General features: G+C 37.9%; 1 protein-coding gene and 1 long non-coding RNA gene across 4 annotated transcripts; both read right to left on the bottom strand.

Annotated features, from left to right (window-relative positions):
• LOC122551607 (nuclear receptor subfamily 4 group A member 2) lies at window positions 1–13822 on the bottom strand. 3 transcript variants are annotated; one of them, XM_043693785.1, is made up of 8 exons: window positions 13784–13822; window positions 5117–5239; window positions 3778–4637; window positions 2946–3075; window positions 2652–2815; window positions 1967–2169; window positions 1680–1858; window positions 1–1548 (listed from the first exon to the last, which is right to left on the bottom strand). In XM_043693785.1, the coding sequence occupies exons 3-8, from the start codon at window positions 4633–4635 to the stop codon at window positions 1292–1294; spliced, it is 1791 nt and encodes a 596-aa protein (XP_043549720.1). In that variant the 5' UTR covers window positions 4636–4637; window positions 5117–5239; window positions 13784–13822; the 3' UTR covers window positions 1–1291. The 3 variants fall into 3 exon arrangements, with proteins under 3 accessions (XP_043549720.1, XP_043549719.1, XP_043549722.1); XM_043693784.1 differs by lacking the exon at window positions 13784–13822 and adding an exon at window positions 6859–7086; XM_043693787.1 differs by lacking the exon at window positions 13784–13822 and having other exon boundaries at window positions 3778–4619; window positions 5117–5197.
• A 505-nt stretch (window positions 13823–14327) lies between these two features.
• Window positions 14328–17992, bottom strand: LOC122551608. Its single transcript, XR_006312147.1, has 3 exons — window positions 17796–17992; window positions 16634–16685; window positions 14328–14428 (listed from the first exon to the last, which is right to left on the bottom strand). It is a non-coding gene; the product is annotated as an uncharacterized LOC122551608 (long non-coding RNA).
• Window positions 17993–24392: the final 6400 nt, after the last annotated feature.

Consider the following 24392-nt stretch of genomic DNA (forward strand, 5'->3'; position numbering starts at 1 on the left):
TGAAGACATCTTTTTTTATTTGTGTAAACATTAAATGTTTCTTTCTCAAAGAAAGAATTCTCAGAAAACATACTTTTAAGCATTTCTAAATGTAAGATACACAATAGAAAAGGCAGTGATTGTAGGTCAAAATGTATACGCACCGCATACATATATATATTTTAATATACAAAGTAAAACCTACATGTATGTAAATACTTTCTTTTAAAAATCCCACTGAAACATGAAATGACAACTGTCACCTTTTTGCAGACGTTTGGAAAGTAAGACAAAGTGCTCAGTAAGTTGCAGGAGGTTATCTCTAAAAGCACTCTGAAAACCGTCGAAAGCAGTAGCATGCAAATTCATGTTAGACGACAAAAATAATAAAGATATAAATTTTTATCAACATCGACAATACATACAACACTTACAAACAATGAATGCTGAACGGTATTTACAAACACAATGTATCCTTGTAAGATGCCAGTCGGTTTATACTTGTAGCCAAATGCTAGAATTGTACATCTGCTAACAAGATATCAAATACTACATCCGTCTTTTAAAAAAAAACTAACAGACTACATAGTGTCTGGAATACTATTTCTTAGGTTTTCATACTGTAGACATAATCCATCGAGAAGATACCAAGTGCCTATAATATTTCCAACATACAAATATGAAGATTAGTCCCGCAACAGCATTCACATGCTTGGCCTTTATAATGCACTAACCACTAGAAGATCTCCATTTTTTTCTCCACTCGTACATTTCAAATCAACCAGAAAAATAACCAGAGCAAAACTTAATTTGTTAATTTACAAGTATTTGCAGCTTTCACTGGTGTTATGAACGCATCACATCATCTTATCATTGCTGTATATATATAAGCCAATTCTTTGTTATATATAATACGGCATTAGGTCTGCTTAGAGCACAAGCTTTGCCGAGTACGGAGTTTAGGTTCCACTGTATACACTTCCAATATGAGTTCTATCAAAAGTTGAACACAGCTTGACAGGAATGCACGTATCCCCATTTGGGGAAGCTTCAACTCGTCAATAAAAAAAAAACAAAATAGAGAATTAAAAACTGTATATACCACGTTTTGCAGTTTATTTGCTGTGAATCCTGGTCAGTAAACGACTGTTAATACAAAGTTCTAACAAGCGCAAAAAGTTCTCAGGCTTTTTGCAAATGTGTTTGGCACTGAAGTTCCGTTTCACTGCAGAACTGTCTGCTCGATTTCTGTAGCAATTTTAACATCCTTTATTATTAGGTTTCTTTTCAGTTCAAGTGCTTAGGGTTGCTTTCAAAAGGGTAGTGTGTCTAGGAAGAGCTTATCAATTATTGTTGGGGGTGGGACCAGGTCTTCCAGTTTTAGGTAGAAGATGCGCTGAAGACCTTGTGTGCAGAGGGTGCGAAGCTCAGGCAATTTCCCCAAAAGTTTGGATAAGTAGTTTGGACGATTTAAGTTTCCGCCGTTGAAAGTCACGTGGTCTTTGAGACAGTTTACAATTTTACTTTGAAGTTCTTCCACTTTCTTGGGTTCCTTCAGCCCGTGTCGCTCTGCAGCAAAATAAATGAGAAACACAAATGCGAATGTTACCAGGTTGGAGTTGGGCAATGCGACAGAGAGCTAAAGGGGGGGGGGGGGATTCGACGATTTAAGGAGAATTAGTTAAAATTATCGCGCTGACCTGTTATCATGGCTAGTGCAGCAATGCAGGAGAAGGCTGAAATCTCAATGTTCATACTGTGGAGATTGGAGGAGAATTCAATGATTGAATCTATCCACTCGCCAAAGCCACGGACGCACTGCAGCCTGTGCAGCACCACCCCATTGCAAAATATTAGCTTGCCGTCCACTGGGTTAGACCTGGAATTAACAATAATAACACCATTAATTGCATCTCAATAATAAACAGGACTTAATTAGAGAAGAACAATAAAGCTGGGCGCACTGAAAAAAAAACATGTAATGTACCGGTAGGCCAGCCTCAGGACGAACAGCTCCAGAAAAGCCGATTCAAAGAGCAGCTCCTGGTCCTCTTTTGGAAGGTCAGCATAGCCCGGGATCTTTTCTGCCCAGCCGCGGATGATTTCCATAGATCCTGTCAGAAGGTCATAAAACTGCTGGATGTGTTCTGTATCTCCGCCGCTCAGCTGGTACTCGGGATTGGACTGGAACTAGATTTTCATGAAGAAAGAAAATCAATAAAGTCCTGTTAGGCTACATAACGAGTGAAATGACACCCCCTTTTGTACAAGAGCAGGCCTGGTAATTATGGTCACAATCCTACCTTGTGTTGGCCAATTAAGACACGATAATCCCTGGTGTTTACTTTTTAAGGCTTCTTTTAAAATCTCGCAAACTACCCTAACCAGTTGCAACAAATTTAATGAAAAGCGGCTCTCAATTCCACATGGTTAAACTACAATAACTTCAGGAAAAAAAACCCATTACGCTGGCATAATGTTCGCTGTTTAGCCGCAGTTCAGAAATCAGGTGTTTGCTTTAGTCTGTCTGTCCTACAGCTTTAAATGTAGGCAAATTTGTCTAACTTAATGATAAACCTGGCAGTGGTGAAATGGAGACCCAGGAATTGTTGAGACAGGTAACTCTTGGTCAGGAGTCTGAAATCTGGTGGAAAAGCGATTGTGGCACTCACCCTGGAATAATCAAGGTTGGACATGGCAGGGTTGGAGTCGACATGCGCTCTGACCAAGGCTGTGATGAGGCTGACTGGCGGGGAAGGGGGAGACGGCTCCTGGGGGCTCTTGGGCTTGGATGGGAGACGTCCCCTGCGACCCTTCAGGCTATCTGTACGAACAACTGGAAAATAAATGATTGTTAAACTTGAAAGTTGTGTTTCCTGGGTTATTAATTTTTTTAAAGGGTATCTACAATTGTTTTATTTTTGAGTACGAGTTAGTGCAAAGGCACAAATCGCATCAAAACTTACCTTCCTTCACCATGCCAACAACAAGGCACTTCTGAAAGCGACAATACTGGCACCTGTTCCGGCGGCGTTTATCAACTGGACAGTTCTTGTTCGCCAAGCAGACGTACTTAGCGTTTTTCTGCACCGTACGCTGGAAAAAGCACAATGCGAAAACGTTGGTCAGTAAAATTACCAAAAATATTTATTTCTTGTCTGAGACATAAATACGTACAGATTTTAAAATAAACCAGCGATTTTTAAGCTGAAGCTTTTTGCATCACATGAAATAGATGGCTATTTGCAGGATTCAGGGGAACTCTAACCGTATGCCTCTTTCCCAGCTTCTCGCTGTTATTTGATATGCGAGCAACAGAAGAAGCAGACACTGGGTAAATATAAATTCGTGGGCATTCATATTATTTACATCCCTCCGAGACCCCTCGATTTAAAATGATAAGATTATTCAATCACGGTGGTGAAATAAAGAGATCACTTTAATTTTACCATAGGGAATTCTGTTCCACTTGGTTAACTTAGACACGGCTTAATGTTGTTACCAATTTAAATCTCAAGGAGTCGTCTGACTTTGTGACATCCGCTAGCTAGGTTCTCTCTCCTATCTACATTTCAGGCAAACATACGCTTCCAGTTGCTGTAGCCAGAAATTGCATTACTTCTCATTGCAAAATCTCTGCTTTAACCCGAAGTACGAGTTAAGTGGATGTCTTTGTAATAACTGATACTGTGTACCGCACCTTTTTTTAACCTGGCTGATAAAATGAAATCCTTCGGAGCATTGTTAATGATTAAAGACGCTGGAAACTTAACTCAAATTTTAAAATTAAACAATCACCTTGAAAAATCCTTTGCAGCCCTCGCATGTGCGGACCCCATAGTGCTGGCAGGCAGCGTTATCCCCGCAAACTGCACAAAGGCCTTCGTTTGATGGAGAGTTTCGAGATGGAGGTGATGGTACCTGGTTGTCCATCAGTTGAGATCCATGACCAATCTGGAGACCAGGGAATCCGACGGATGCCTGTTTTCTGATAGGATTTGGAACAGCGAAGTTCTGACTGTCCACTACGTGATGACCACCTCCCGTCTCAGGATTCATGGAGATATGTAGAGGATTATCAAATCTCATTTGACAGCTGGATACTGGGGTACTGGGGGGCGACTGCTTGAAGGAGAAAAGGGATAGTCTTGAGACAGGGGTTTTTCGCTGATCTATCATATGAGTGGTGGCTACATAGTTTTGGGAAAAGCTGTGAAGAGAACTGGGGTCATCCCACAATGGGCTGTGCTGGACTTGAAAACCTGGAGTTGTTGGGGTAGGGGGTGGAGATGGCTTGTAATACATGGAACCAGAATGCATCATCTCCTCTGGTGGATGCTGCAGGTGATTCTGTTGATGATAGCCGTGCATCTGGATGTCTTCAACCTTGATGGCGGAATGCTGGTTGGACAATGGCATCTGGTACAAGCAAGGGGGTTTCACGTCGTAATTGGAGCTGTAATTCTCCATGAAGGTGCTGAAGCTTGGAAGGGATGTAGTTGCTGTGATTTCAGTGTTGGTGAGATCCATGCTGAATTTGACGAACTCTGGCGTTAAGAAGTCAGAGCTGTATTCCCCACTGTGGTAGCTGTAGCTCTGAGAGGCAGGACTGGCTCCTTGTGGCGATGACCCATACTGAGCTTGAACACAGGGCATGGCTGTAAATGAAAGTTCTGAACATGTACTCATACCATTTAAATGCATACGACCACTACTATATCATTTTGCTTCACACATACCAGCAGCACTGTAGGAATCTGAACTAAATGCCTCAAAATCACTTCGTTTTATCTCTTTTATTTACTTTTCAGGGCATGCGTCAAAGATATGAGCTAAAGACGATTTAACACATTCACACATTATGATTCTTCTTTGTAACATTGTTATTTGTCACTTTAAAATGATTAATTCCAATACTCAGCCCAAATTTCCTTTTGTTATCTAAGTATTCGAAGTGAACACAATATTTGTAATGTACAGATTCCCATCAAATTTGAAACTATGCTTTTAAAACAAAAGATTTATGAAACACGTGAGAAATAATCTTCCGAATTGACTGAAGAAAAATAGCAATACAATTGAATTAGAATAATTTAATAAAATAACGTCCAATAACAGCGTATTCAACCTAACGTACCTTCAACAAAGTGGTTGTGAAAGAATTGGAAAGTAGACACTGTTGTGATTTGAATTCCCGAAGAGTAGAATTCGGGATCTTTTTCTTAAACGCAATTCTGATAACAGTACAATGAAAGCTTTTCTGAAAACAGATAGAAACAAATAATCATTGACTCTCACGACAACTCTTAGTTGTAATGGAATATCAATAATTGTATTCCAGCGACTTTCATGGGACACATAGCGTATCATTTTACCTGTTTCAAGTAACATTTTCTTTGCGACTCTTCATTTCAAAAGTTTATTTAATTACTCATTGATGTACCCTTTAATACAGTAGGTTTCTGCGACCTCAACTTCTAGCCCTGATTTTTTGCTTTGTGTCACTTATCATCCTCTGGACCTTTGCTTAAATACATTTGTGAATTGTCTATGTAGTTTAATTTTAATTGGATAACATTAATAACATTCTCGCCGTCTGTGTACACTGGATCACATTTCCTGGACAAACCAATATACCAGCCACGCGCAAGACAGAAAATGCACTTCTAAAAGAAGTTTGCTTCGAAATAATATTATAGAAAGTGTGCGGCATTAGCATTACGAAGTGCTCAAACTGTTAACTTACAGCTTTGGAATAGAATGTGTGGGATATTCTGTCTATTATTATACGCCAAATAGCCGTATTGAGAATACTCACGAACAAAGCAGATAGATGAATAAATAGACAAAACAGCCAGATAGACACAGAAAGGGGGAGATGTCCAGTATTAATGCAAATTAAATTAATGTCCTGCACGTATAGGAGGAATACAGTCAGAGACGAGGTAGATACGTAATCTTTGAAATATGCTGATAGGTGAACGTTCCCGAAAGAAAATTCATTTAAAGCTCCTTCGCTAAACCATTTTGGTAGTTTTATGTTATGATTCCCAAGAAGAGACTGAGCCAAATAGTAAAAGTAATAACCATTGGCTTAACAATAACTTTTTAGCAACATGAAATATATGTTAGATATGTATTGCGCAAACAACTATCAGTGTTAAAAAGTAAAAAAAAACTTTTTGAAATGACAATCATAATTGTGTTGACATGAACTTAACATATCCGCGCAGTTCGACTTGATAATTTGCGAGCTGTCATAATTACAAAAGATCAAGCAGATCTTAGACTAATTATCAACAATACCCGCTAAGGTAAAGCGAATATGTTCTTCATAACTAACTGCACGCTTCTAATTTTCTGTAAACTGTCTCCTATCGGCCTGTAAATCTTCTGGACTGCAAACCGATGTGTACACATTGCAATGTGGGCTTCGCCTAGGTGGACGAGGTAGCTTTTTTTTAAGTATATCATGTTGCTGGTCGCAAGAATTGCACGTGTGAATGAGATTCCGCTATCGCTGATCCCGTCCAAACAACTATGGTAGAGCACCAGGTGGAACGTACAGGTAAAAACAAACCCACGCGGATCAACATGCACATTGTCTACAACTTCCAACAGGAAGAGCAGACACTCAATCATTATTTTAAATTATTATCGGGATGTGTCTTTCACATTCTTAATGACAGCACTGGGAAGGGTCGGAACAGTAAAAGCTCGAAGCTGTTGCCATAGTTCTAGAATTAGCTACTTCTCCAGCTAGTTCACAATATCCTCGATAAACTAAGCGATGACAACCGGAACAACAGCGGTGAACAATATCGGGACATATTCACATAAACACGCATCGTGAGACTACTCGAATAATTCAATACCTACTTGTTAAATGTTTACTTCCACTTCTCATTTAAATACTGCAGATCACAGGGTGAGTAGAAACTCACTTCAAAATAGAATGAACTTTGAAGTGTTAGCAGTGTTTGGTTTAAGTAGCGGCAGCAGAGGTACAGGTTGCTGTTCTCCGCACTCTGAGCAGGCGATCAGACTCGGACTGGCCCTACTCTCCAATGTGCCTTTGTTTATGTGAGCTCCTCTCTTCCACCGGCAGCGTGTAACCAAGTCTCCGAGCGTCAGCGAGCGTCAGCGTAGCCAAACCCAATGAGCGCCCGAGGGCTGGGCCCGCACCACACGGTTGGCTAAGTCTCACTTTGGTAAATTTCCGAGGTGACGTTAACACTCCGGATTTTTAAGGTAGTTGGGGCATGACTTGAAGCAACCTCTTCACCTCCTCTTTCAGCATTTCCAAAACAACACGTAGTTGGAATATTCGCCGTTTAAAGCTTATCGATCTTATTGATCACTTATTTTGGATGTATTTTATCACGGTAAACTGCGTTTTTTTTATTTCCACTATATTCATTCCATTATTAAAGACTTGTTCTGTCAATTCTAGTAATTCGGTTGAGCCCGCAAAGGAAATTGGTGAGTGTAATAGCTAGCATTGAAATAAAATTCCCGCGTTTTCTTTAATCAATTGACATTTAATCGTTTAAAACACACGTATTTTAAGGATCACTTTATTTTGGAGACAGGGGAAGTGTCCTGTTAATGGAATTTTAAAAATCAGGAGGTATAATAATCTCGGATTCCTGGATGCACGGGACAAGTTTCAGTTTTATACGTAAAATGCACATTTTTTTAAAAATCTGCACTGAAAATTGCGAAATTGGATACTAAAATCGCCAGTCTGCTGCAGAACTAAATATAAAAGTCCAAAAATTGCATGTATGTTATATATACTCCGGTGGAAATACTGTGGAGAGGACGGGCTGCTCTGGGAAAAGTCTAGTGACTACCTTTAATGATGTAAGGCGAGGAGAGGACAGAGGGAGCTCATTAATCCGGCCTGTTGCAGAGCAGCGTCAGTGAATCGTGGGCGAAACAATTTAATGAACGAAAGGAAAATGTGAGCGGCTGTGCGCCGAGCCCGGCAGAGTGCCGCGTGACGCAGGAACGCTGCCATTGACGCAGAGAGGCGGCTCGGCCAAAAATAGCAGGTCTGGCAAAGCGCTGTCAGTCTGCAAGTGATGCACACAGGGGCAGGGCTCATTCCGGCTATTTTAAACCCCGTCGGAAACTCGAGAACACCAAATTAAGACATTGTGGATATTTTTAGAGCTAGTACTTCGGCGGAGGGATTTTTAAATAGGGTCAAGTTTGTTTTGTGTGTGTATATATATGCAGGGATATGCTATTTGTGTAGTTTATGCTGTCTTTTTCTTGTGTGCTTACAATACTCCACTTTTGTCAAACTCTCAATCAAGCAAGTCGTTCTGTATCCCGACCGATTCGCCTTTAATCACTATCCTGTCCGTATTTACTAGTCCATTCTTCACCTTCTGTATTTGAGGTAACAATTGTTAAGGGACAGCAAGATTGATTCCTCTCCCGCATGGAGTGTTTTTATGTTCTAATAGAGTTCCACCCCAAGCCCCAGTTCAAAGTAAGAAAAGGAAAACAATTTCAGCAAAAACGCCCATTACGTTCCTAAATGGAAATGTACTTGGCAGGTGGTATATTTCCAGTGGTTGACAGCTTTGCAGGTTCTTCATTTGGCTGGAAACAGTTTTCAAATAACCGGAACTGTTGCAGTTACATGTTTCAACCAGAAAGAGGCAGTCGCCCTCAATTATATTCCATCAAAACAATACATACTTTTCTCAAATAAGTTTACATATAAAACCAAATAGCACAGCAGCAGATTTAGCTTATGCTCACCATTAGAGTAGCTGGCTAAAGTATAAGCTGCCAATGTATTGAGATTTGTTATCAGCTAGATAGATGGCAGTAGAATTGATTTAAAACTATTCTGTAATCATTCCAGAAAATATATCTTGAGTAGAAACATTAATTACCTACTACCCTATTGCTCCAAATCAGGCCCATTAGAAAAGACCAAAACTGAAAGATATTTTACAATTTCTATTCTTGTTTCTTTTGAATTGGAATTTTTTTTGCATGTAAAGGGCTTGTTAGGGGTGAGGTAAAGAGAAAGTAGAGACACATGACACAGTAAAAATGAACAAGACATTTATTGTTAAATGAATAGTACAGCTGAATTGCAAAATTACTCTAAGAGTCAATCAAAAGCAACTTGCTTGGAACCTTGTCACTCCAGTCTTCATTTGCTTCTCGCAAAAGTTATTTTCATTTATTTTTCTTTGGTATTTAATTACTCAAAAGGATATTTGATTTCCTAATTCCATGATACAAAACAAATCCTTCTTAGCAGCAGCAGCATAGATAATAATCAAATTTCTGATGCTGGTAATAAAAATAAACTAACTATTGAAAGAATCACATGCACATGACTATTTTAGATTGTTTATGGTTTGTGATAAACGTTTTCTATGGTAGTGTTGAAAATTTTAACATGGGATAAACAAATTAAATGGTACTAAGAGTGCCTATATAATGTCCGTATAAACTGACCCCAATGGATAGTACTATACATAAGCTTGTCTGCAAATGGTTCTTAGTAATTTCCAACTGATGTAAAAATCATTCCCAAAACTATTAATAGAAAATTAAAATAAAGTACATTCAAGCATTCTTATTTGGCAAACTACTCACACATTGTCAACAAAAGCTGGACAGTATTCAAGGAAAATAAAAAGGGCAACAATTCTTGTGCCTTGAAATTAATTACAAAATGTGAACATCTAATTTGTCAGCTGACACTAATACTTCAGTTAGTTGAGGGTCCTTCTGTGAACCCTCGAGTGCAGTAGTCATGTCCCTGCCCTGAACCAGAGGTGTCTGGGTTCAAGTCCCACCTGCTCATCAGAAAACATAGGTAATCACCCTGTTCAGCAAAAAAAAGTAACTGAATTGGCACAGGCACTGCATGAATAAAGACACTTTGAAAATATAAAAATGGCCTACATTCAGTGCACAATCCAAAAGCATTCTCCTTATCCCTAAATCCTTTCCAAAATCAACCAAGTCTAGTTAAAACATAGACTCTCAAATCAAGTCACAAAAATCAAAAATGGTGAACCATGAAATCTAAACAGAAAGTGAAGGAAATATGTTAAAAGGTCATTTACACACAGTCTCATCCCTCCATACCAAAATGTTCGCTCAGTGCAGTGGTTGAATGACTTCCTCATTACATCCATGTGAGTCAGCAGCTAACTAAAAACCTTGTTTCTTTGTCGAATAGAATGAAACAGTATACTCATGCCTTTAGCAATTTTAACTCTACAATGATCCACTTGTATCTTAGAAGGTTGTATCCATAATATTCTTTCAGCTTTATCAAAATTGGTGGTTTCGCAATCATGAGTTTGTGGAACTGTCACTTCAATGTTGTTAGATTGGCTACATTTAGATTAATTTTTCATGTCAGATATTATTTTCTACCCTCATCCCACTCCTGCACGACTCTTAAGCCAAATCTGATCAAAGTTTGAATATTTGTTACATATCCAAGACAGACATTGCGATCTCTTTTCTAGCATTGAGCAGAACTATTAAATATTGATTAGATTCAGACATCAAAATACACGATTCCTCTACTTGCCAACTACCTCTATTGTATCTGAACCCACGAGGAATACCCAAGCCTTCAATAATACCACCGACTTCCACCTAATCCCATCTCACTTCAGCACATTGAGAAGCTGAAATTTTTTGGCCTTGCCTGAGTTACCTCGGCTGGACTCCTGACCAGCTTCCCATGTTCAGTCCTCTTATGAGCTGGTAATCATTTAAACTCTCCTACCTTTATCTCAAATTGCACCATGTATTTTTAACCTTTTATCCATATGCTGAAAACAAAACATGCCAGAAATCATAGTGGGTCAGGCTGATTACATGGAGAGCTTGCTGATCAATGCTGGATTTCATTTAAGGAGTGCCTGAAGTTTAAAAGTTCTAATCATGGTTTTCAAATTCTTCCATGATTGTCCCTCGTGGTGTCTGGAATCTCATCCAGACCTAAAACCATACAAAACATCTGTGATCTTCAAAGTCTGGCCTTAAATATCTCTGATTTTATGTTGTTCCACCAATAGTGGTCATCCCTTAAGTTGTCTCAGCTTCAACTCCAGAATTCCCTCCCTAAATATGTCCACATTTTGCTTTTGAGATGGTTCTTAAAGACACCTCTGACCAAATGTTTGGTAATTTGCCCTATCATTTCCATATACAGCCTTTAATGTATAAAAGATACTTCATAGGAGCGTTACAAAACAAATGAAGATACCAGGGCATCTTCATATTTATTTGTTCACAGGATATGGCTGTCACTGGCTATGTCAGCATCTCTTACTCAACTCAAAAGAATGGCTAATAAATGCCGGTCCACACAGTGATGATCAAATCGAGTGAATACTTTTTTTTAAAGTGTGCTTCATATTTTTTATTTATAATGCTTCTGTGAAATGTGCTGGGACATTTAAAGTGTATAAATATAGTGCCATTGATCAATTTCATACATTTGGCCTTCAACTGATTTGTTTCACAAGTCTGTTTTTTCCTTATTAGTGATCAATATAACTTTCCTCTCCTGCTCTGTCTACATCACCATACATGAAAAAATCTGCACTTCCCAATTTATTTGGTCTTCTTTCAAATCTTGGGTTTGTTCAATACTATTCACATTAGTTTTTCATTTTTTGAATAAAAAGGAAATTAGTAAAACACCTGAAAGTAAAAAAAAGCCTAGTCAACATTTTAAGATGGGGCCTTAATTCAGTGCAAATTTTCACCTGCAACATTAACTTCTGCTTCTCGGTCAGGTGCTAACTGATCTGTTGTTAAGTATTTTTTTTACTAGTCAGTTCAACGCTGCTGTAAAACTGTCCAATCATAACACACACAATGATCTATATAATTACAAAATCCCTGAAAACAGTTTAAAATTAAAGTAAATATGGTTATATAAAGATTTCACATATTTCCTTCAGACTTATTTTTAAAAAGAAAATCAACTTGTATTTGATGTTGAATAAAAGCAAAATATTGCAGATGCTGGAAATCCAAAATAAAAGAAAACACTACAGAAACTCTAGGTTTGGGGAGTATCTGTGGAGAAAGAAACAAGGGTTAATGTTTCAAGTCTAAAGAGTCTTTTTCTGAATAGTATGTCTTCTCCACAGATGCTAACAGACCTGCTGAATTTCTCCAATATTTCCCAGTTTTAATTTTGTTGGATATCTATTTGGGCTGTTCAATTTAATTTAAAACCAAAGTTTAAAGATTTTTATTAAAAGATTTTACAACTTGTTTTTAGATCCCCTATAAAATAGAACATTCTGTTGCCTAAATTAATAAAAACTTAAAAATTATATAACCGATAAGTCAAATTTAAATGAGGAAACACAGGGCTATGGACAGACAGAAAGGCAATTAGTATTGAAATACCCTTTAACAGCAAAGCATGAACTAATAGAACAAATGACTTAATAATAGAAGCAGAGATGTTTACAGCTGTGATCTTATAGGAGTAAAAGCATTAATTAATATTACTCAACTTCATATCAGCATTAATGCTGATCTTGGGAACGTTTTAGAATTCTAGAAATTTTGCCAGGCTAAATTTTTTTTTTTAAATCTAGGGTTTCAGTATTATACACTCATGCATCAAAATACAAGAAGAAACAGCCAGTGATTAAATGTTCAGGATTGAGAATTAAACAAACAGCTGCATGTGCATCAGTAAGATTACTGAAATAAGTCTCTACTAATCTAGTTTTATAATTACAAGCACTGCAACGTAACCCAAATGTATTGTGAAAAGTTCTTAAAACATCTGAAATTTAATCAGTTATGACAAATTTTTTAACTTCAGATATAGCTGCAGAAACTAAATTTGGACTGGATTTGAAATGTATTTATACATTAACATTTCAGTGTGGTCCAAGGATAGAATTGCCAAATCAGCAAAAATGTGATTGCTGGTGAAGACAGGAAATAAAAGATTATATTGCCCCTTGTTTTGAAGTCATTTGCAATATGTTGAATGTAATCCGTCCTTTTCAGTAATACTAGATATCTCAAAATGTTTACTGTTTCAGATTACAACTTTGTAAGAGGTGGTGGATTGCAATAGAATTCATTTTAACAGGTTTTCTTGCACAATTTTATTAAAGAACATGTTATCATGTTAATAAAAGGCTTGTATAATTAGATAAAAGTCCTCTAGGATAATGCATGCTTTTGAAGTACAGACTACAATCTTCCTTCACAATATGGAAGCTGTGTTGCACCTCTCAATGTAGGGTTTTTAGGATGGAAGTTTACTCCAAAAAAAAAGATAATTTTTGCCTGTGTCATGAAGCAAGAGTATAATGACAAGCATCAGAGGCCAAGGACTTGCTGACAAAGAAGAAACCCAAACAAATTTTAAAGATCAATTTGCTTAGACCACATGGTGATCCCATCAATGTAATCTACCCTTGCTTAGCTGAAACATGATATATCAATGTGAAGAAAACTCAGCACAAAACAAATATGCATAATTGGATACAAGATAGTTTTTTTTTTATTTGCAGAATTGATCATGAATTAGTACTTTCTCACTGATCAAACAGGACTGTTGTTTGCTAAACGAAATGCTCATCCATTTCTTACATAACACTTCAGAAATATTTCACTAGCTGCAAAGCACTTTGAGAAATCCAGTGATAAGTCTCTCTTTTTTGGTACATCTTAAATACACCTTGTGCTAAAAAGGAATTATCACAATTCACAGTGGCTCAGTAGTTAGCACTGCTGCCTCACTGCACCAGGGACTCACATTGATTCCACCCTTGGAGCGACTGTCTGTGTGGAGTTTGCACATTCTCCTTGTGTCTGCGTGGGTTTCTTCCTAGAATCCAAAAATGTGCAGATTAGGTGGATTAGCCATCTAAATTGCCCAGTGTCTAAGAGTCTACATGCTGGGTGGGTTAGCCGTGGGAAATGCAGGGTTACAGGGACTGGGTAAGGGGTTTGGGTCAGGGTGGGCTGTTCTTCAGAGGATCAGAGTGACTTGGTGAGCCAAATGGTCTGCTTCCACGCTGGAGAGGTTCTATGAATTAAGGAAGAATTTCTGAATTTTGCCTGTGAAACAATATAGTTTTAATGGTAATCATACAATATTTTGATGCAGTGTTAATGCAGATTTTACGAGTTTAGTATTGACTTTTGTAATCTTAACATACTGCTCCCTTACTCTGTATATCTCCATTTAGAAATTTGCGAAGAAAATTCAAAATTCAACAGGCCTGTTTAATCTAAAGGTTTTTTTAAAAATGAAATCAAGTATCTAATATTAGATATACAAATGAAGTCTAGCATCACTTTCTACTTATCTGTAATGGATCACGTATGTATTGTGCTATTAAAAGCTCCACTGCATTAAGCACAGCAATCTTCAGGGTTAATGAAAGAGGCATCTTCACTGTAAGAAAAAAAAAAGTGTTAATGTTACGGCTAGGTTTTAAAAATATTCATTATAAGCTTAACATTGGAGTTAAAATAAGAGACAATAACCCTGAAACTTTGAGTAGTAACATATTTTTATATATCATATTGCTGGAAAAATACATTTGTTGAAGCTTCTTATTTTGCACTCAGTCACTAGCAGTCAAATTAACTGATTTATTTCTCAGGACAATGCCTTCACAAGAGTCAATCTACTGAATTGAAAATTTAAATAAAGCTGGCAGTTAACTACCACTCAGCTAACTGGTGCATTCTCCATGGCAACACTTTTACTAATCAGAACACATATGACAACCAAACAGCACTTTCTTCTGTCACAGCACAAATATTTGTTTTCCATTTCATTGGTATTTATCAGGAAATTGTCCTGATGAGTGCAAAATGAAAAACTCGGACAAAATGAATTTCCTTTATGTAGCGATACTGGAATTCTCTGCTCTCATACAATTATTCATATGCCATGTTACAGAGCTACAAAACTAATTTGTGCAGATTCAGTTAATAAGTTCTGGCTTTTAAATTATTACCCCGAGCTAGTGGTTGGAAACTGCACATGAATAAGCTTTGGGTGGGAAAAAAAACATGCTTGAATATGATACCATCTATAATTAAGACAACTGCACTACCCAGTTTACGTATGGAGTTTGAAATAAAAAATGCCTACAACGTGCGTGTTAGGTTAAGAAATCAAGAACAGGATCAGAAAAATAGTATCAACCACCAATCGACTTCAATGCTTACTTTAGGTCAATGCTAAAAATCATAATATTATAAATCTTTAAAAGTTACCTCTAAAAGGTATTGCCTCATATGGCCTGGTATTAAACTTTGTCTGGTAATGCTCCTGTGAAATAACTTGGTGTTTTCTTCAAAAACCTCAACATGAATGCAAGCTATTGTATCAGAACCTGCAAATTACTAGAGTTTCTGGAACTGTTTTAGATTTTACTCCAAGAGATAATTAAAACCAGCAAATGAAATTCTATGCATAACATAGCTTTTTTTAAAACAAAGCATCAAAAAGACATGAAATATCTACTGCAAACAAATCATGTATAGTTAATCTGATCATGTCCAAAATTAAATTGTAATTGAACTATAACTTTACACACTAAACATTGAACAGAATGTTAAATCTGAAGGCAAATTTAAATGTTCAGGTAAAGGACATTGATACTGGTGTCGAGACATTACATGTGGTTACTTGGCTTATGTATCAGCCATTTTCTGATTAGGTACAGCACAGCCCACATGATGTTTACTCTGCTCCGAACATCACATCTTCTTTTAAACCTTCAAAAACATTAAGTCAGTAGGAATTCAATTTTTTCTTAATATTCTTGGAAATAGAATAAATTTAATGACAAATTAAATATTGTCTACAAAAAAACGTGCTCAAGATGACTCAGCTAACATCTAATAATAGTACCATGCACCTGTGTAATAGTTCCAGCTCAACAAAAACCTACACACATTATAACAACTGGCCTGAGACACAGTATTAAACACTGTACAAAACAGAGTCACAGAGAAAACAATAACAAAGAAAGGATAAAGCTGAAAGAAAGCATACATGCATATAGTCAGTAGAACCAATCACTACTGAAAAAGATCTTAAAAAAAAGAACAATTTATTTTCTAACAATGTCACAAATGACAAAAATACCAAGCATGAAAGATTGTTAGCACAAGATTTAATAGGAAGTCATACATCACTATTCTTTAAATTTCAAAATCATACCACACGGAAGGCCATTTGGTCTTTCACGTCTTTGCTGGATCTATTGCAAAATTCTTATGAGTCTCACTTTCCTGCTTTTACCAAATGCTGCTCTCATCAAACTACTAGCTTGCAATAAGTTTACCGTGCTGAAGATTATCTAGGTCATATTATTTATCTAACTAGTTTCAACACAAAATAAGCAATTTCAATATGTTAACACTTTTGAGAAAAGTCACTTTCATCCAATTTATTGATGCATCTAGCTTGGCAAGTGACATAGATGTCATTAAAAAACAATACACACCAGAGATGCAACAGCAGCAGGAAAATAAAACATATGGTTTACACAAACACAGTACTCATTAACAGTGTAGATTTACAGCAGCAAATGAATCATGCCTACCTAAAACACCAACAGTTCATATTTATAGCACTTACTTAATTTAAACCAAACTTCTATCGTCAATACATGAGTCAGTATTGGCTGGATCTGTAGAAAATAAAAGTGTACATATTGCATTTAAATGTTATTATGCTTATACTTTGTTCCAATTCCTAAATGTCACAGTAGAATACCAAAACTTCCCCCTTTCCCTATTTAATGCAGCAGTTTATATATTTATTATCTCTAAATATGACAAAGTTGCCCCCATCAAAGATTTTGTCCATTTGTTGGATTTCATTTAAACATTTATTGCAATTTTTCATTCTGTATTCTAAAGCCTAATATAACCTAATTTGCCTTCACCACATTACAATAGATTAAAACCATTCTGCTCATTCTAAACAACACATATTGAAAGCATTTAGCTATACAATACTGTAACTTATTGCAGTACAAAGACCCAAAATATGAAGCAAACATAATTCTCTTGCTAGTACCACATATTCTACAGCATAAAATTAATCTTTGCCATTGAGATACTACTGTCATTTCACACATTGTATATGATTGATTCTACTGAAGGTTAGAGGCTAAATGGACCATATGGCAACATGTTGCTTTCCATATGTTTACATGCCTATCCATGCTTAACCATTTATTAAGCAACATCTGTATCCCATGTGCATCCTGTTATGCCTAATCGAAATCTGCTATTACTCAGTTAACTATTACATAATTGACATAACTAATTATTACAATAATATATAAATGTTTTTGAGGCATGCACTTAATTATGCAATGGGCGTTATTTTTGAGAAAACTCTCGATTGAAATTCAGCATTAGAAACAGCAGATAGCAACGGTGCATGTGATGATGCTACATTATATTCCAAACTTATCTTACTGCAGAATACACATTAAAAATATTTCTTTTTCCAAAAAGCATTGAAAATACACTAAGCGATAAGCATACTCCCACTGAAGAACCAAGGAGCATTCGACCGGGTGAAATTTAAATATATTCTCCATTCCGTGGAAATATTAACACTGAAAATACACAATTTCAGTAAAGTTCGCATCTTTTTTCGCATCTTGCCAAACCAGACTCCTTTCTTTAAAAAAAATCTAATAAAGAACATTCAGCAAAAATCACCGCTCTTGGGTTTCAACCACACCACTCACAATAAAACAATAAATCGCGGCAGCTCTACTCACCCAGAGCGGGGAATTAGAAGCAATTGAGGAGCTGCGGTAGGGTCTATGGAGTGGCTCGGGCCCGGGACTGAACTAACGGCTGACTCCACCGACCGCGTGCCTATTCCGACTGGAACTCTCCGGGATAAAGGCTCCATTGTTAGCAGCCGCTCCTCCACTCGCGCTCCTAACAAACTGCACAACCGCGTCACACTGGCGTCAATGGAGACATGCTCCGTGACGCGGCCACCGCGCGCTCACTGCCTGCGTCATTCTATAAATAGATACATTTGTTTCAATTACAGCCCAGCGCCTGACTGATGGCTTTTTCCATTGACGGCATGCAGCGGATTAAAAAAAAACTCCATACACACGGAAAGGGGATCCTCGCAAGTCACAGTACAATGGAAACACAAGCTCTGCTGCGTGTGTGATGATGCATTAGGATAATAGCGAATATTATCAGACAAGCATTGTCCCAAATTAGAAGTAGATGAACAGATTAAATAATTCGGGCAGCTGCAAAGTTTCAAATAGAACATGTAAATTTTTCATTTCAGAGATATTATGTGTTGTGCCGCAGTTCCTGCCATACAAGTTCTTTGCAGGAGTTCCAGCCAAACAACAAACTTGAAGTGGACCCACTTGTGCCATACCTTCTATTGTTGAATTTTTATGGGCCGTGTCACTTTCGCAGAATAACTATGTATTTATATTTCATTTACAGTAGATAGATTGTAAGTAACAATTTGAATCTTTTATACGCATGAGGACAAATTCATTGTTCCCTCCTCTCTTTCCAAAACTACCAAATGCCCAGAGTCGACAGAAATTTGGCATTTAGAACATTTCTTCCAAATGCTAACTCCATTCTAATGCTGGATTAGTGGTGCTGGAAGAGCACAGCAGTTCAGGCAGCATCCAAGGAGCTTTGAAATCGACGTTTCGGGCAAAAGCTCCTTGGATGCTGCCTGAACTGCTGTGCTCTTCCAGCACCACTAATCCAGAATCTGGTTTCCAGCATCTGCAGTCATTGTTTTTACCTCCATTCTAATGCGCACGTATTCACATTTATCTTCAGGGGAGTTGGAGGAAAATATTCAAATATTCCAGTTAAATTTATGGTTGTTTTGAACCTCTCTAGATTCGACAATTTGACTTTAACTGGCATTTTTCCAAAGACAATCATCTGAACAGCCATTCTATCTCCCTTCATAGAGTTCAATTAAAATAAAAACGTAGGTGAGACAGATAAATCTAGTACATCTATACTTAAATGCTTAGGACAAACTTTGTTTGAGAACGAGTTAACGGATGTAATTGAAGGAGAAAGAAGTTTTGTAACAAAGACTACTTCCGTGATCACTGTCCCAGCACAACATGCATTTTTTTTGTAGATGTCTCTGTGGTATAATAGGCCTTTATAACCATAACAGGTCATTGAGAAACTCTTTAGCAGTTACACAAAGTCAGGAAAGAGGACCGGGGTAGACCATAAAGCTCGTTAAGCCTGCTCTACCATTCCGTACAATCATGCTGAACATGAACTTCAACTCCACCTTTTTGCCCACTTCCTAAATCCTTCGATTTCCTGGGAGGCCAAAAGTCTGTAGCCCAGTATTAAATTTATTAAAGGATCCCAAAGATTCACAACTGTTTGAATGAAGAAATTTCTCCTCAAACTGTGCACCCTTGTTTTAGCTTTCCCAGCCATTGGAAGGAACCAACTAGCATCGACTGTATTAATCCCCTCAGAATCTTGTGTATGTGTTAATGTGATCACAATACATTCTTCTAAACTCCAGATAATTTAGACCCAATTAACTAAGCCTCTCGTATCCAACAACACTCTCTCATCTGAGAGACCAATCTACTTAACTTTCACTGTCCTGCCTCCAATACAAGTGTGTCTTTCCTTAATAAGGAGAGCAAACCCAGAAAAACTACTCCTAATACAGTCTCACCAAAGTCTTGCCCAATGGTAGCATGACATGCCATTGTTATACTTGTAATAAAGACCACCATGAAAAATATTCTGTTTTTCTCTTCTTATTAACAAAGTGAATGAATTCACACATCTCCAACTGCTACATTGTTGCCCACTCACTTAACCTGTCCACACCTCTTTGCAGTCTGTTGGTACTCTATTCAAACTTTGCATTTCTACCTATGTATCACCAGCAATCTTAGATACATGACCAGATCATTCAGCTAAATCATTAATATTAAGTCATCTTAGCCTCCATACATGAGCACACAATTCCTATTTGTCAACTGCCATCTCCATGTTTGCAAACAGATTGTCATGAAAGTTGGGCACAATGAGAAGAGGCAGTTGCAAACATGAAAGGATGGAACAGGTTGTACTGTCTTAACGGATTTCACAAAAAATTGATGCATAAATAAGGAAATCACAAGCCTTCTGATATCAACATATTGATTCCTCACTTGCAGCCAGGTACTAAGTTAGACAAGTGCTCTGGTTCAAAGTCAGATACCTCCTTCCATAAAATTGCCACTTGTATTTTGGTAAATATGGCTACATTAGTGCTTCCAGAATAGATCAGACAAAATTTCAGCCTGTATTTCCAGCTATAGTTAAGGCCTCAGAGCAATGAAACGGGTAATTACTCATGACAAAGACAATTTGTTGACAACCTGGCTGATGACACTGGTGCACAGCCCTTACACAGACATACAGTATGCATGCTTTGCCTTATTTGAAATCATCAGCTAAGTCCTTTGCAGTTCAGATTGTGTATGATCATGCCCTCCAGTGAATTGACAATGATGCTATCTTAGCTCCCTTCTTTATGGCTATAACGGATTCTGATCTCACCTCTATTTTATTCTGTAAAATATATGCAACATCAGTATCTGAGGTGACTATGGGAATGAAGTTAAGTTACAGAGTTGCCTTCTTGCTGTTGTTCTACCGCCTTTCCACAGTGCACCTTCTGCATACCAGGATGGAAAAAATTACAAAGGTAAGGTTGCGTTTTGAGTAGGGCGCGATTAAAAAGTATATTTTTATATCATGTGTAGTTTGCAAATCAGAAGGGAGTGTGTGGTGAATGAAAGTGTAATGTGAGGAGGAAGAGTGGATATAAGAATGCCTTCACTTTCGATGATTATAACTCAGGCTCATGCTCTATCACTCACACTAATGGTTACAACATAAGACCATAAAAAATAGGTACAGAGGTCGGCCTGTTGAACTCCTCAAGCCTGCTCTACTATTCAATAGCTAATCTGACCTTCTTCATGTCCATTTTTCAAGTTTCCCCATAACCCTTGATTCTCCTACTAACCCAGAGCCTATCTATTATCTTCCCTCACTCACTGTCACACATCCAACTGGCAACACCAATAACCTTGCTGCCTACTCACTCACTCATGACACCTCCCCACCCGTACTAGACATAACAGCTATGCCATCCACTTCTCTCTTTTTTAATACCTAAGGTGATGCACTCAGCATTGAATCTTCCATTAAGGTACTTATTAGCATTTGGAGGCTAATGCCCTTTTAACAGAATATTCTCACACAGTAATGGTGTGATACAGTCATACAGAATCATATCTATCAAGCAACAATTCCAGATTTATTGTTCACTACCCTGATTCTATTTTTTCCCATGACAGAATAGACAAATTTGGTGCTGGAATCGGGGAGATTGAGATTGCATGGGAGTGGCATCGAGAACGTTGACTATTGACTCTGGAAAATAATATGAAATAAATCATATAAATCATCTTGGTATGACTATTACCACTCACTCGCTAAAGAACTGGTACCCCTTCACATTGAACATTGCACAAAGGGAGCATTGAGGAATCACAGCAGAAAATGTGCTCTATGTGAGTAGTTACACAAAACCAACAAAAAGCTGTGAACAATGCTTTTATCTGTTGTACATTATCCAAATTCACCACCTTGTATGTCTCTGACTCAATCTCGGTTAAAATTCCACCAATGGCAGATGGTGGAATTTGAATTAATCTTTTTTAAATCTGAGATTAAGAATCTATTGGTAACCATGAAGAAAATCAAACATCTATATGCAATTTATTAATAATATTAGTATGCATACCCCATGAAACTTGAAGAATGAATGGAGGCCATGCAGAACATGACAAACTGCTGGATGTGGAGGAGGGGAGAATGGCTTTTAGTAATGGGTTCAATCAATCTAGAGTGTCACCCCCAAACCTCCAGTGAGGTGTCCTGATTCTTCACTCTCCATTGTCTACTGATGATATGTCTGGTTGGCTTCGTTCTCCTCTGCAGATTCAAGATGTGTCACCCTTTTGCCATCTTTTCTTCCAAAAAAGCAAGTGCAACATTCAAAAGCCTTTTCTCCTCTTTGCTATGACACAGTCTTTCTCAGGTAAGATTCCCTTCAGTCACAACTCCCAGGATCTACTCCAGTCACATTGTATCTCCTCTTTAAGAGGTGCATAATATTGGCCCCCTACTCAGGAATTCAATCAATCAACAAAAGTTCAGCACTGGATGACACAGAATTCATGACAACAAAGAATAAAAGGTGTGTGCTTATTGCAATATTGATCCTTGAATCTGTTTTTGGTATCAAATTTTATCTCCAGTGTTCCAATTCCACTATCTTCTGATGAATCTATAATGGATGGCTCCTTTCATAGCCAAGTCCATGACCACTACTGTTGGGAACAAGGATAACATATAGTTTGGAACACCTACAGGTTCAAATACCTTTTGTAGACACTCACCATCCTCACTGTCACTGGGGAAAAATCCTGGAACTCCCTCCCTAATTATATTGTTACATCAACGTCTACATCAAATGAATTGTGGCAATTCAAGAAGCAACTCCATCTTCTCAAGGACAACAAATATTGGCCAGTGACACCCACATTCATTGAATGAATAAAAGAAAATGCTCTTTGAGCGTGTAATGGGCTTAATATTTCAGCATCAAAAGAGTGAAATGGAGGTTGATGAGGCCCAAAAATACCAGTGAAGAATAGCGTGTCAGTTCCCTGAGACTATACTCAACACCAGCAGGGAGGGTGCTTGGGGGTCAGCAGGTCTACTTACCCCAAGAAGGTGATATTACTATATCAAAATGAAGCTTAATAACAATAACAATTGTGACAAACTTGAATTATCCAGTGGACTTACATTTTCCTGAAACTGTTTGCAGATTTCACCATGGAGGTAGATTGGAAGACCAGCCTTAATGGCACTCCAACAGGGTGTAGATGCAATGACAGGCACCATGTTGCTGAATTTCATTGCCAGTCTTTCTCATCCCACACCACAAACACTAAGTCATGACCTAGCTGATCTATTTATACCTTAATTTAAGTTTTACAAAGCTGATGGGAAAGCATTTCCATCTTGAAGTCTCCTCTCAGTTACTCACTAACTTGATTGAGTTTTTGAAGAGGTGACATAGACGATTGATGAAGGCAGAATGCGAGACATTGTCTGTACTGACTTTAGCAAGACGTTCAACAAGGTTCAGCATGGTAGACTGATAAGCAAGGTTAGATCACATGGAATCGAGGCAGAGCCAGCCAATTGAATATAAAATCAGTTTGACAGTACGAGATGGAGGGTAGTGGTAAATGGTTATTTTTCAGACTGGAGGCCTATGACGAGCAGTGTGTCACAAGAATCAGTGACGGGTCACTGTAGTTCGCCATTTATATAAATGATTTAGGTGTGAATAAAAACGGTATGTTAATAAATTTGCAGATGACACCAAAATTGGTGGTGCAGTGGACAGTGAAGACATTTATCTCAGAGTACAATGGGACTTTGATCAGATGGGCCAATGAGCCATGGAGGGGCAGATGGAGTATAATTTGGATAAATGTGAGGTCTTGCATTTTAGAAAGGCAAACTAAGGCAGGACTTATATTGTAAATGATAGAGCCCTGGGGAATGTTGTCAAACAAAGAGACCGAGGGATGCAGGTGCATAGTTCTTTAGAAGTGGAGTTGCAGGTAGACAGGTCATTTGGCATGAGTGCCTTTATTGCTCAGTGCAATGAGTATAGGAGTTGGGGTGTCATGTTGTGGTGGTACAGGACATTGGTTAGGCATCTTTTGGAATACTGTATGGAATTCCAGTCTCCTTACAATTGCCTACAGGAAAGATGTTGTTAAACTTGAAAGGTTTCAGAAAAGATTTGCATGGATGTTGCTGGGGTTGGAGGATTTGAGTTATAGGAAGAAGCTGAATAGGCTGGGGCTATTTTCCCTGTAGTTTCAGTGGTTGAGGGGTGACATTATAGAGGTTTATAAAATCATGAGGGACATGGATAGGGTCAATAGCCAAGGTCTTTTTGACAAGGTATAGGAGTCCAAACCTAAAGGTTTAGGGTGAGAGGGAAAAAAATTAAAAGGAGCTGGAGAGGTAACATTTTCATGCAGAGGTTGGTACTCATATGGAATGAGCTGCCAGAGGAAGTGTGGAGGTTGGTGCAATAACAACATTTAAAAGACATCTGAATGGATACATGAATAGGATGGGTTTAGAGGGATATAGGCCAAATGATGGTAAATGGGACGAGATCAGTTTAAGATATCTGATCGGCATGGATGAGTTGGACCGTAGGGTCTATTTCT

This window comes from Chiloscyllium plagiosum, chromosome 7, assembly GCF_004010195.1.
Source record: "Chiloscyllium plagiosum isolate BGI_BamShark_2017 chromosome 7, ASM401019v2, whole genome shotgun sequence".
Classification (NCBI taxonomy): Eukaryota; Metazoa; Chordata; class Chondrichthyes; order Orectolobiformes; family Hemiscylliidae; genus Chiloscyllium; species Chiloscyllium plagiosum.